The sequence below is a fragment of the Oncorhynchus masou genome, chromosome 6 (genome assembly GCF_036934945.1).
Source record: "Oncorhynchus masou masou isolate Uvic2021 chromosome 6, UVic_Omas_1.1, whole genome shotgun sequence".
Lineage (NCBI taxonomy): Eukaryota > Metazoa > Chordata > Actinopteri > Salmoniformes > Salmonidae > Oncorhynchus > Oncorhynchus masou.
The window spans coordinates 31,289,815-31,303,545 of NC_088217.1; the positions used below are offsets into that span (position 1 = coordinate 31,289,815).

Below are 13,731 nucleotides of genomic sequence, written 5' to 3' on the forward strand. Positions count from 1 at the left end.
TCAATGTCTTGTGTTTACCTGAGATTAGAAAATGTTTGTTTATTGTGTTGTTTATGTTGTTTATTGTGTGTGTGTGTGTGTGTCACGATTGTTGGTTGAATTAATGGACCAAGGCACAGCATGCATAGAGTTCCACATGCTTATTGGATGAAACTCACAGAAAACAATAAAGCACAAAACAAACCGTGAAACTAATGTTTTGCTCGCAGACAACTAGACATAGACAAGACCTGAGTCCTGTGTGGCCAGTGGGAAAAGCATGCGCTTGCAAATATGATCCCCAATCGATTCCCACTGGGGCCACCCATATGCAAAAGTAGTGGCCCCAGTGTGTGTGTGTGTCGTTTGGACAAAAGTGTGTGCTGTGTGGGATATATTAAGATCCCACAAAAACCCAGTGGGAAAAGGCTGCCTAAATATGATCCCCAATCAGAGACAACGTGTGTGTGTGAGAGGTGCTGTCTGTGTGTATGTTTTTTGAAAGTTTGAAAGAAAGTGAAACTATTTGAATATTTGGGTTTGGTGCTTGTGCGTGCGTGCACATGTGTCTCTTTGTGTGCTGAGACATGCACAGGGCTTTGGGACAAAGGGCTCAGTGAGCTGGCACTGACATTAAACAGTGTCACCAGTGTGAGATGACCCCCCCTGTACCCCCAGTCTTCCACCTCCCACCCAGAGCCCCTTTCTTCCCTCGGACAGTGGGCCTGCACCCCACAGGGTCCTCTCTGAGGTTTCTACGGCGACAGCTCAATGCCTTTGTCTCAGGGATGCTGTTGTTGCTAGACCATTCAGTTCTCCCTCAATAGCTTTGACTATTCCCATGAAATCCTTCACTGAGCCCTGGGAGAGGGGCAGGAGTTAGCCTGCGCACTGTGCATACCATGCCCTCATATTCTTAATGACATTTCTCTCTTCTGTGTTTGCAGGAGAAAGGGCTGAATGTGGGACTACGAGGTAAGATGTCTTAAGATAACTAAACCATTTCAAATCCCCTGCCTTTGTTCCAAAATGCCTTTTCAACTGAACTTATATAAATTGGATTTAACATGCACAGTCATTGGGTAGAGTAATAATGATTATTGTATGATGATTATAAACATTTTACTGTAAAATATGCACAGTCCTACACTATCAAGTCTTCAGCCAAATAAACAAAGTCCCTAATGAATGATAACCTACATCTATGTATGTTTCCAAAGATCGTGGTGCATATTTAAGGTTATTTGATGTCTGTGGGTGTCTGATACTTCTCAGATAGAGTTCAGTGTGTCAAATTGGAGGGCCTGTTGTCCGGACCTCTCGCAGTCTCTATGGGGGTGCCACAGGGTTCAATTCTCGGGAAGACTCTTTTCTCTGTATACATCAATGATGTTGCTCTTGCTGCTGGTTATTCTCTGATCCACCTCTACGACACCATTCTGTATACTTCTGGCCCTTCTTTGGACACTGTGTTAACAAACCTCCAGACAAGCTTCAATGCCATACAACACTCATTCCGTGGACCCCAAATGATCTTACATGCAAGTAAAACTATATGCATGCTCATCAACCGATTGCTGCTCGCATGCGCCAGCCCGTCTAGCATCACTACTCTGGACGGTTCTGGCTTAGAATATGTGGACATCTATAAAAACATAGGTGTCTGGCTAGACTGTAAACTCTCCTTCCAGACTCACATTAAACATCTCCAATCCAGAATTAAATCTAGAATCGGCTTCCTATTTCACAACAAAGCATCCTTCACTCATGCTGCCAAACATACCCTCATAAAACTGACCATCCTACCGATCCTCCACTTCGGCGATGTCATTTACAAAATAGCCTCCAACACTCTACTCAGAAAATTGTATGTAGTCTATCACAGTGCCATCCGTTTTGTCACCAAAGCCCAATATACCACCCACCACTGCGACCTATATGCTCTCGTTGGCTGACCTTCACTTTATATTTGTCGCCAAGCCAACTGACTCCAGGTCATCTATAAGTCTTCGCTAGGTAAAGCCCCGCCTTATCTCAGCTCACTGGTCACCATAGCAGCACCCACCCACAGCACAAAGCTAACTCCTCCTTTGGTTGCCTTTCCTTCCAGTTCTCTGCTGCAAATGACTGGAACGGAAATCACTAAAGCTGGAGTCTTACATCTCCCTCACTAACTTTAAGCATCAGCTGTCAGAGCAGCTTACCGATCATTGCACCTGTACATAACCCATCTGTAAATAGCCCACCCACCTCATCCCCATATTGTTATTTATTTACTTTGCTCCTTTGCACCCCAGTATCTCTACTTGCACATTCATCTTCTGCACATCTATCACTCCAGTGTTAATGCAAAATTGTAATTATTTCGCCACAATGGCCTATTTATTGCCTTACCTCCCTAATCTTACTACATTTGCACACCCTGTATATAGATTTTTCTGTTGTGTTATTGACTGTACTTTTGTTTATCCCATGTGTAACTGTGTTGTTGTTTGTGTAGCACTGCTTTGCTTTATCTTGGCCAGGTCGCAGTTGTAAAGGAGAACTTGTTCTCAACTGTCCTCCCTGGTTAAATAAAGGTGAACTTAATCAAAACAAAGGAACAAGCTACTGCAGGACATACAGGATGGAGTTCTCAGAGCATCTTGTTAACATACAACCATTATTTTCGGCTCCATTTACCTTATTGCCAGGAGTTAATACAAACCTAAGCATCATGTGATGCAAAGCCACAATGAGCAGAATGGTTGAGGCTGTGTTTAGAGTTCCGGCTGGATGGCAGAGCGGACAGGGCTGTGTGTCACTACTCTCTGTCTCTGGGAAGGGCTCCAGGACCGCAGTGCAGTTGGAGCAGGCATGCTCTTAGTGTGTGTGCTGTTAGTGTGTATGTGTGTGTGTGTGATATTATTGAAGTAAATTCGTAGGTGTATTTTAATATGTTTTGTCATATTATTAAGTTTGGATAAGACTAAAATATCTTAGGAATGCTACTTTGGTTGAGCCTGACGACTCCTCCACTGCTCTGTCGTTTGCTACAATCTTTAGTCTGAGATCGTACAAAACAAATTAATCAGCGATTGGATCGTCTCTAGCCAATCAGAGCATCAATGCCAGTCACCTCCGCTTGACCCACGTGTTTTCTGGCCTTGACCCAACCCATCGGTTCTGGACCAATCAGACGGTCCCAAATGTGTTCGCATTCGGTGAAGGGTCAGTGAGGTACTCAGATCCAGACTCATTGTGGAGAATAAACTAACGCCGTGGGCGTAGCGTAGCGTTTGGCCAGAGCAAGGAGTCTGGATAGCCAGGCAAACTTTAGTTTGCCCTGTCCATGACCGGCCTTGCCGAAGTACCACCGGTCTGCTAACCACACTGTACTGAGTGTACAAACCATTTGGAACACCTGCTCTTTCCATGACATAGACTGACCTGGTTAATCCAGGTGAAAGCTATGATCCCTTATTGATATGACCTGATAAATTCACTTCAATCAGTGTAGATGAGGAGAGAGAGGGGAGGAGACAGGTTAAAGTGTCACGCCCTGACCTTAGTTATCTTTGTTTTCTTTATTATTATTATTATTTTTTCTTTATTATTTTGGTTAGGTCAGGGTGTGACAAGGGTGGTTGGTCTAGTTTTTGTATTGTCTAGGTGTTTTCGTCCTGTCTCTGTGTTTTTGACCTGTCTAGGGTTTCTGTATATCTATGGGGTTTTAGTATATGGGGTTTTAGTATATGTAGGTCTATGGTGGCCTGAATTGGTTCCCAATCAGAGACAGCTGTTTATCGTTGTCTCCAATTGGGGATCCTATTTAGGTTGCCATTTTCCATTTTGGTTTTGTGGGTTATTGTCTATGTGTAGTTGCATGTCAGCACTTGTGTTTATAGCGTCACGGTAGTTTTGTATAGTTTGTTCTGTGTTCTTTTTTCGTTAAGAATAATGTATTCATCTCACGCTGCGCCTTGGTCTCCTCGTTATGACGAACGTGAGCCTTGAGACATGGATTGTGTATGTGTGCCATTCAGAGGGTGAATGGGCAAGACAAAGTATTTAAGTGCTTTTGAACAGGGTATGGTAGTAGGTGCCAGGCCCACCGGTTTGTGTCAAGAACTGCAACGCTGCAGGGTTTCTCACGCTTCAGTTTCCTGTGTGTATCAAGAATGGTCCACCACCCAAAGGACATCCATTAAACTTTGCACAACTGTGGGAAACATTGTAGTCAATATAGACCAGCATCCCTGTGGAACGCTTTTGACACCTTGTGGATCCATTCCCCAATGAATTGAGGCTGTTCTGAGGGCAAAAGATGGGGTGCAATAAATATTAGGAAAGTGTTCCTAATGTTTTGTACACTCAGTGTATATGTCAGGGATAACCTGAACTATCAGCAGGTGTGCTTGATTTTATAAGCTCTGATTAATATTTTTTTACATTCAGCTATATATTAGGAATCATTAACCTCTCTTGTTTTCAATAAGTCAGTCAGAGACACTCAGGGACCCAACACTCCCAGCAGCCCAGCCTAGTGCTGCCTAAGGGTTAATTACAGGGCAGAGCCATCAGGTTTAAATAACACACACCAGTAAGTGAAAAATGTCTAATTTTGGTAGACTTTTCAACATCTGGATATGGATCACTTCTTCCTGCTTACACACATAAAATAAAATAGAGCAGATGAGGATATTTGGGAAGGTGGAAGTCAGGACTATTGAGAGATGTTTGTATATCTGCATTTTAGCCTTGCGTGTTCGTTCAACTGTTTCACAGCATATGGTGTTTTTGTTCCTTTCCTCACCCGTCATCTCCCCAGGCCCCCCACTCTACCCCCTAAACCACAGAAAATGCGGAAGCCTAGGCCGCGCTCCATCTATAACCATAAACTGTTTAACGGCAATATGGAGACCTTCATCAAGGTACCCGCCCATGGCTAGGGTGTGTGAATTAGTGCCCTCTGTGGGGCTGGAAAGAGAGGGCAGCTAGGGTCCTCCTCTCTCCCTTGCTCTCTCTTCCTGCTCACTGCTCAACCTCATCCCGTAACCTCTGTCTTTAACCCCACCTCCTCTTCCTCTCTTCCATGGCTCTGACGATGCACACAGACAGGGTGAAAGAGGATTAGTGTCTCCCTATCCTTTTAGATGTAATAGTAGCACAGGCCTCTAACCTCGGCTAATCCCCAGACGTGAGGATACCGTGTCTCATAGTCCCCATAGTGGCTCTGTAGAGAGCCCTGTGCTAGTTGGTTCTGTCCCTCACTGCACCCCGTCTCACTGCATCTCAAGCCATCCCAGCGGCCTTTGACCTGTGCTTATCCTCCAGGCCTCCAGGGGGGGCTCTGTCTGTCATCTGTGCTTCTCTAACTGTGTTGCCTCTCTGCCTCCTTCCCTCTGCACCTCCTTGCTGCGCTACTTTCTGCCCCAGGGGAAGACGGAATGCCCGTACCCGCAACCAGGTACTATCAGTGGGAGGTGGTAGGATGGGAGGTAGGGCGCGTGGCACGGTGCTGTAGAGTGGGTCCATCTGAAAACTATTACACTAATAGTTCTACATGCTGATTTCTGCCTTCTCCTCCACACGCAGTCATACTAATGAGCTCCAATAGCATGTCACTGCTACTCCAATTGTTTCATGACTGTTTGCTTGCTATAATGAGGGGCTGTGAATAGCAATGGTTTATATCTGTCACTTTAATTGTGCTCATATGAATGTTGGTGGACACTGCTGTTTATGAAGCCATCAAGAAGAGGCATTTATTTCCTTATGCCAGGGTGCAGGGCCGGCCTAGAATACCCTGTGCTCTGATTAATAGAATACACAGTATGCTGAAATCTATGTTGTTTTACATAAACAATAGAATCTATCAATATGGACAGTCTAGTATTTGTGGTTAATAATTTTCTTGTCACTATTAGTGTCAGTCATCCATGCTTTGCTCTCACTATTGCCATGATTTGCTCTCAGGATTCAGGTCAACCTATTCCTCTTGTGGTTGAGAGCTGTATTCGACACATCAATTTGTATGGTAAGTCTACTAAAATGACACCTTTACTGTATTGACTGTATAGAAGGGTATTCAGAAAGCTATGAACTCCACTGTGAACATAACAGATGATATATCCTCTGAGTAGAGGTAATACAGTCACTGAAACATCTCCAGGTCTTGAGACAGTCAGTGCCAGTCAAAAGTTTGGACACTCCTACTCATTCCAGAGTTGTTCTGTATTTTTACTACTTTCTACATTGTATACTAATAGTGAAGACATCACAACTAGGAAATAGCACATATGGAATCATGTAGTAACCAAAAAAGTGTTAAACAAATCAAAATATTTTTTGAGATTTTCCAAGTAGCCACCTTTTGCCTTGATGACAGCTTTGCACACTTTTGGCATTCTCTCAACCAGCTTCATGAAGTAGCCACCTGGAATGCATTTCAATGAACAAGTGTGCCTTGTTAAAAGTAAATTTGTGGAATTTTTTCCTCCCCTTAATACGTTTGAGACAATCAGTTGTGTTGTGACACAGGTAAGGGTGGTATACACAAGATAGCCCTTTTTGGTAAAAGACCATATTATGTCAAGAACCGCTCAAGTAAGCAAAGCAAAATGACAGTCTATAATTACTTCAAGACATGAAAGTCAGTCAATCTGGAAAATTTCAAGAACTTTGAAAGTTTCTTCAAGTGCAGTTGAAAAACCATCAAGCGCTATGATGAAACAGGCTCTCATGAGGACTGCCACCGGAAAGGAAGACCCAGAGTAACCTCTACTGCAGAGGATAAGTTCATTAGAGTTACCAGCCTCAGATGGCAGCCCAAATAAATGCTTCACGGAGTTCAAGTAACAAACACCTCTCAACATCAGCTGTTCAGAGGAGACAGCATGAATCAGGCCTTCATGGTCGAATTGCTGCAAAGAAACCACTACTAAAGGACACCAATAAGAAGAAGAGACTTGCGTGGGCCAAGAAACACGAGCAATGGACATTAGACAGGTGTAAATCTGTCCTTTGGTCTGATGAGTCCAAATTTGAGATGTTTGATTCCAACCTTGTCTTTGTGAGCCGCAAAGTAGGTGAACGGATGATCTCCATATGTGTGGTTCCCACCATGGAGCATGGGGGAGCAGGTGGGATGGTGTGGGGGTGCTTTGCTAGTGACACTGTGATTTATTTAGAATGCAAAGCACACTTAACCAGCATGGCTACCACAGTATTCTGCAGCGATACGCCATCCCAGGTGGTTTGCAATGACCCAAAACACACCTCCAGGCTGTGTAAGGCTATTTGGTGATGGAGTGTTGCATCAGATGACCTGGCCTCCACAATCACCCGACCTCGACCCAAAAAATATGGTTTGGGATGAGTTGGACCGCAGAGTGAAGGAAAAGCAGCCAACAAGTGCTCAGCATATATGGGAACTTCTTCAAGACTGTTGGAAAAGCATTCCAGGTGAAGCTGGTTGAGAGAATACCAAGAGTGGCAAAGCTGTCATCAAGGCAAAGGGTGCCTACTTTGAAGAATCTAAAATATATTTTGATTTCTTTAACATGATTCCATATGTGTTATTTCATAGTTTTGATATCTTCACTATGATTTTTACAATGTAGAAAATAGTAAAAATAAAGAAAAGCCCTTAAATGAGTACTGTAGATCTATCCAAACTCTTGACTGGTACTGTACATGCTTTGATTTAACACCTCAGCCCCCAGTGAATAACGTGACAGGAGCGTGGTAACACATCACGTGGCAGCACATCACGCATAGGGACTGACAGGTCCCTTGGTCTTTGTTTACTAATCACTTCAACCTTCCCTCCTCATATCTTCATCCTTCTGTCCGCCTCCACATCTGACTCCAGCCATAGTGGTGTAGCCCCAAGGCCTGTACCCCCCTCCTTCCCCTCCCCCTAGACCTAATCAAACCCCCACAAACTGATTAGGGGTTTTCTAACTGAAACCATATGCAGCAGACCATCTGAGAGGCCCTCACCTGGAAGAAGAAAAAAACATGTCCCTTTGACTAGATTACATTTCCTGCTCTCTGTTGTGTGTTTGCCGTTGGTCTTTCATGTCGTCGGCCGTCTGGGTGTGGGGATAATGGTGGGCTCAGGCTCTGCCTTGGACTCAGTATGATGTTTCTACGTGTTGTTGCAGGGCTCCAGCAGCAGGGCATATTCCGTGTGCCTGGATCCCAGGTGGAGGTTAATGATATTAAAAACTCATTTGAGAGAGGTAGGTCCCTGGTGAGACTTGGGGTAATTGGTGATAAATTAGCTTTTAGTTTTTCCTCTACAGCTAAGGATCAATAACACTAAAAACCCATTGAACTTCAGACATACAGTAGATATCTTCATAATATTTTCTATGTGTAACAAGTAAGAATTTGTAAGCCCACTTAAATATATATATGTACAGTAATGAATTATTTATTGGCTAATCTTTTCAGTGATTCAGTACTGTTGCAGTGGTCAGATACTCCAAAATAATAACTCTACTCTATTGTTTTACTAGGCGAAGACCCATTGATTGAAGACCAGAATGAACATGACATCAACTCAGTGGCAGGGGTCCTCAAGCTGTACTTCAGGGGCCTGGAGAACCCTCTGTTCCCCAAGGAACGCTTCCTGGATCTCATGTCTACTATAAGTGAGTAGACTCTACACTGTTGGTCAATGTAGTAAATGTGTTCAGGGTAACTGAAATGATACCATATTCCTATCCATCTGGGTGGTGAAATAACACAGCTGGGGCTGCAGTACAGTACAGTACATGCCTTTAGATTATTCACACTATCTAGGTGGGTACCTCACTAGTAGAGATAGAATCAAAATAGAAGAGAGAGAAGCCAACCTCCAGGTCCACAGATACATCATCACGCCCCAACCTCTACACCCCTACACACACTGCTTTATGGTATAGCAGGGTAGGGTCTAGAGGCACGCAGTGGAACACATGGAAACAATCTCAACACCATGGCTGTCTGCCTGCCTGTGATTCAGTAGAAACCCAATAGGAAGGGAGGAGAGAGGGGACCACATCAGTCTACTAACTCAGCACAGCTTTGCGGTGTTTCACCCTGCTCCAGATAGCCCAGTCACTCAAATCACCATATCCTCTGATTTTAAATGAGGAGGGGTTATCTATTAATAATAGGAGTGTTTGTGTTGTCATTACACACCCTTAGTATGACTGCCAGCCCCCTGCTAAAGTCTGATCATTCTGTATAGTCAATAGATCATGGTGTTGTTATGGAGCATCATGTCTTTATTTTCCTCCCATTAATCTCAGTGCCAGGTGGTGTTATGACTCTCTGGCCTTCTTCTGTTTCAGAGCTGGAGTCTGGAGCTGAGAGAGCGCATCACGTCCAGCAGATTGTTGTGACTCTTCCTCGCACCGTCATCATCGTCATGAGATACCTGTTCGCTTTCCTCAATCAGTAAGTTGGCCACATTGACATAACAACTCACATATCACATTCCTCTGTTGTTGAATAGAGTTGTCCCTATACCAGAGAACCTATACACTAAGGGCATACCGTAAAACAGGATGGAGTGAAGGTCTAAAATTATAACTTTTATAAAAACTTTGGAGCCGTGGGGGGAGGGGAGGGGAATCCCTGTACTGCACTAAATCAACAAAACTAGTGAATCTCTGCTGCAGTATTCAGAGAGTTATTGAACAGCCCTACTGTTCACCTCCTATTTATTACCGCGTCTGCCAGCAGCTCTTTAGAACTTATTTACGGGCTCAGAAACAGATCCATCAACCCAGTAATATACCTGTCCTGTTTTATTGGGCTGTTATTGATGCTCCCTTTGCTTGGTTCCACTGCAGAACAAAGCGTTTGATTCCACATTCGGACTTTTACCTCTGTGTTTTATACCCCCCTCAGACAGTTAGGCTCTGGGCCAGCTGTAGTTCTTTACTGCGCCACACCACTCTGTTCTGATTATGAGCCCCTCTTAAAACAGATGAGTGTGAGGATAGGCCGTTTGGGAGGATGGGCTTACTGCCCCCTAAACCAGGAGGGCTTATTAATAGGCCTGTTAAACTGTGAAGTTTTAAGGGTAGGCCTGTTAAGGTTGGAAGGGTGTGGGAATCTAAGCTTAACAGGGAGACTGAGGAATGTGCTAGCGAAGTTGAGATGTTGGGGGTTATTGAAACTAAAGGTAGGGGGTTTAAGGATTTTCTTATACTGAGATGTGGTGGAGGGCCAAAATGGATCTCAACTCATGTAGTAAAGTACATGTAGAACTTCAGTGAAGTTGTAGATCTCAACTCACTGTAGAGTGTAGAGTCTACAGTCACAGCCATACTCAACCCTCTTTATATTACAGTTAATCAAATGGCTACCCGGACTATTTGCATTGTGTGCCCCCTCTCTTTTTACGCTGCTGCTACTCTCTGTTTACTATATATGCATAGTCACTTTAACCATATCTACATGTACACACTACCTCAATTAGCCTGACTAACCGGTGTCTGTATGTAGCCTCGCTACTGTATATAGCCTGTCTTTTTACTGTTGTGTTATTTCTTTACTTACCTATTGTTCACCTAATACCTTTTTTGCACTATTGGTTAGAGCCTGTAAGTAAGCATTTCACTATAAGGTCTACTACACCTGTTGTATTCGGCGCACAGGACAAATAAACTTTGATTTGGGAAACGTAGGTCTTTGAGTATGTTTAATGTATCCACCCATCAATTCACCTCATAATGTAAATATGAAGTTCACTGGTTCATCTCTCTCTCTCTTCCCCTCCAGTCTATCCCAGTACAGTGATGAGAACATGATGGATCCCTATAACCTGGCCATCTGCTTCGGCCCCACCCTGATGCCCATCCCCGACGGACAGGACCCTGTAGCCATCCAGGCGCATGTCAATGAGGTCATCAAGACCATCATCATCCACAACGAGGTCATCTTTCCCAGCCACCGTGAGCTGGACGGGCCAGTCTATGAGAAGTGCATGACTGGAGGAGAGGAGTACTGGTGAGAAGTAGCTAGACCTGGGAGGTCACCATCTTTAAGACAAGCATTGAAGACATACTGTATGGCTAAGGCTAAAGTAGTAATACTGTCACTTGTGTAACCCTGGGTTTAGCTCCAGTACAGTTAGATTGTTCTTCTTCTGGCCGCTCCAGCATATAGCATGGTCACTCACAGACTACATTACCATCCTGCTTGATAATGTGGTGAAAAGAGCGGAATTTGGAGTGTGTAGTAGAGATGAGGATGCTAAGCTCATTTATGTAAAGCTTGAGTGCATTCCTTATGGGGGTGGTATTTTCTTAAGCACATGCTTTTACAGACAGTGCTTGGATATAATACTTAAGATAATTAATTTTATCTAGTGGCTAGAAATGTGGAATGGTATTTAGTTAAAGAGCAGGTCTGCATGGAAGGATACATTATGTAACTGATTAAATGGCCTTTTCTCGTTGTTGCGTTTCATCCCAATATTCATGATACAGATACTCTAAAGTTCATGTAGAACTAATTATTCAAATCAAAATCAAATCAAAGTTTATTTGTCATGTGCACAGGATACAACAGGCTTAAACAGTGCAGTGAAATGCTTACTTGCAGGCTCTTTCTCAATAATGCCATATTCAATATCAAGGTAAATAAATAGAAAAGTGTCAAATCCAGAATAGATTATTTTAAAAAGAGCTCAGAATTAATACTAAATCAGGGAAATAAAAACACACAAGAAATAATATAGACAGGAGAATGTAAGCTATATGCAAGGCCAGTACCATATCAATGGGCAGGGATACTGGTGATAGTCCAGGTAGATACTGTACAGTGCATTCAAAAAGTATTCAGACTCACATTTTGTTATGTTACAGCCTTATTCTAAAATGTATTGAGTTGGTTTTTTTCCTCATCAATCAACACACAGTACCCAATAATGACAAAGCAAAAACAGCTTTTTTTTGTGTGTGCAATTTTATACAAAATAAATAACTGAAATATCACATTTACATAAGCATTCAGACCCTTTACTCAGTACTTTGTTGAAGCACTTTTGGCAGCGATTACAGCCTTGAGTCTTCTTGAGTATGACGCTACCAGCTTGGCACACCTGTATTTGGAGAGTTTCTCCCACTCTTCTCTGCATATCTTCTCAAGCTCTGTCAGGTTGGATGGGGATCGTTGCTGCACAGCTTTTTTAAGGACTTTCCAGAAATGTTAGATTGGGTTCAAGTTCGGGCTCTGGCTGGGCCAATCAAGGACATTCAGAGACTTGTCCAGAAGCCACTCCCGCTTTGTCTTGGCTGTGTGCTTAGGGTGGTTGTCCTGTTGGAAGGTGAACCTGGTTTTCATCAAGGATCTCTCTGTACTTGGCTCTGTTAATCTTTTCCTTGATCCTGACTAGTCTCCCCGTCCCTGCTGCTGAATAACATCCCCACAGCATGACACTGCCAACCACCATACTTCACCGTAGGGATGGTGCCAGGTTTCCTCCAGACGTGACGTTTGGCATTCAGGCTAAAGAGTTCAATCTTGGTTTCATCAGACCAGAGAATCTTGTTTCTCATGGTCTGAGAGCCTTTTAATGTCCCTTTTGGCAAACTCCAACCAGGCTGTCATGTGCCTTTTACTGAGGAGTGGCTTTCGTCTGCCCACTCGACCATAAAGGCCTGATTGGTAGAGTGCTGCAGAATTGGTTGTTCTTCTGAAAGGTTCTCCCATCTCCACAGACCAAGGCCCTTCTCCCCTGATTGCTCAGTTTGGCCGGGCAGCCAGCTCTAGGAAGAGTCTTGGTGGTTCCATTTATTAAGAATGATGGAGGCCACTGTGTTCTTGGGGACCTTCAGTGCTGCAGACATTTTATGGTACCCTTCCCCAGATCTGTGCCTTAACTGTCTCAAATCAAATTTTATTAGTCACATGCGCCGAGTACAAAAAGTGTAGACCTTACAGTGAAATGCTTACTTATGAGCTCCTAACCAATAATGCAGTTTCAAAAAAATCTGGATAAGAATAAGAGATAAAAGTAACAAGTAATTAAAGAGCAGAATTAAAATAACAATGGCGAGACTATATATGGGGGGGTACCGATACAGTCAATGTGCGGGTGCACCGGTTAGTTGAGGTAATATGTACATGTAGGTAGAGGTATTAAAGTGACTATACATACAGTATATGACAACTGAGAGTAGCAGTGGTGTAAAAAGGGGGTGGGGGGCACTGCAAATAGTCTGGGTAGCCATTTGACTAGATGTTCAGGAGTATGGCCCGTTCCTGTAGGTTCATGCTCTACAACATCCGCAGAGTACGACCCTGCCTCACACAGGAAGCGGCGCAGGTCCTAATCCAGGCACTTGTCATTTCCCGTCTGGATTACTGCAACTCGCTGTTGGCTGGGCTCCCTGCCTGTGCCATTAAACCCCTACAACTCATCCAGAACGCCGCAGCCCGTCTGGTGTTCAACCTTCCCAAGTTCTCTCACGTCACCCCGCTCCTCCGCTCTCTCCACTGGCTTCCAGTTGAAGCTCGCATCCGCTACAAGACCATGGTGCTTGCCTACGGAGCTGTGAGGGAACGGCACCGCAGTACCTCCAGGCTCTGATCAGGCCCTACACCCAAACAAGGGCACTGCGTTCATCCACCTCTGGCCTGCTCGCCTCCCTACCACTGAGGAAGTACAGTTCCCGCTCAGCCCAGTCAAAACTGTTCGCTGCTCTGGCCCCCCAATGGTGGAACAAACTCCCTCGCGACGCCAGGACAGCGGAGTCAATCACC

At 44.1% G+C, this 13,731-nt stretch overlaps 1 protein-coding gene across 2 annotated transcripts in view; it reads left to right on the forward strand.

Annotated features, from left to right (window-relative positions):
• LOC135541892 (SLIT-ROBO Rho GTPase-activating protein 3-like) overlaps positions 1-13,731 on the forward strand; it is a 116,318-nt gene that overhangs the window by 84,550 nt on the left and 18,037 nt on the right. Inside the window, exons 11-17 of one of the 2 annotated variants that reach the window (XM_064968375.1) lie at positions 927-954; positions 4,790-4,892; positions 5,938-5,998; positions 8,130-8,207; positions 8,487-8,621; positions 9,306-9,411; positions 10,744-10,971. In XM_064968375.1, coding sequence (XP_064824447.1) covers positions 927-954; positions 4,790-4,892; positions 5,938-5,998; positions 8,130-8,207; positions 8,487-8,621; positions 9,306-9,411; positions 10,744-10,971 — 739 coding nt within the window. Of the gene's footprint in view, positions 1-926; positions 955-4,789; positions 4,893-5,397; positions 5,429-5,937; positions 5,999-8,129; positions 8,208-8,486; positions 8,622-9,305; positions 9,412-10,743; positions 10,972-13,731 lie in introns of both variants that reach the window. The other variant, XM_064968376.1, reaches the window with a different exon arrangement.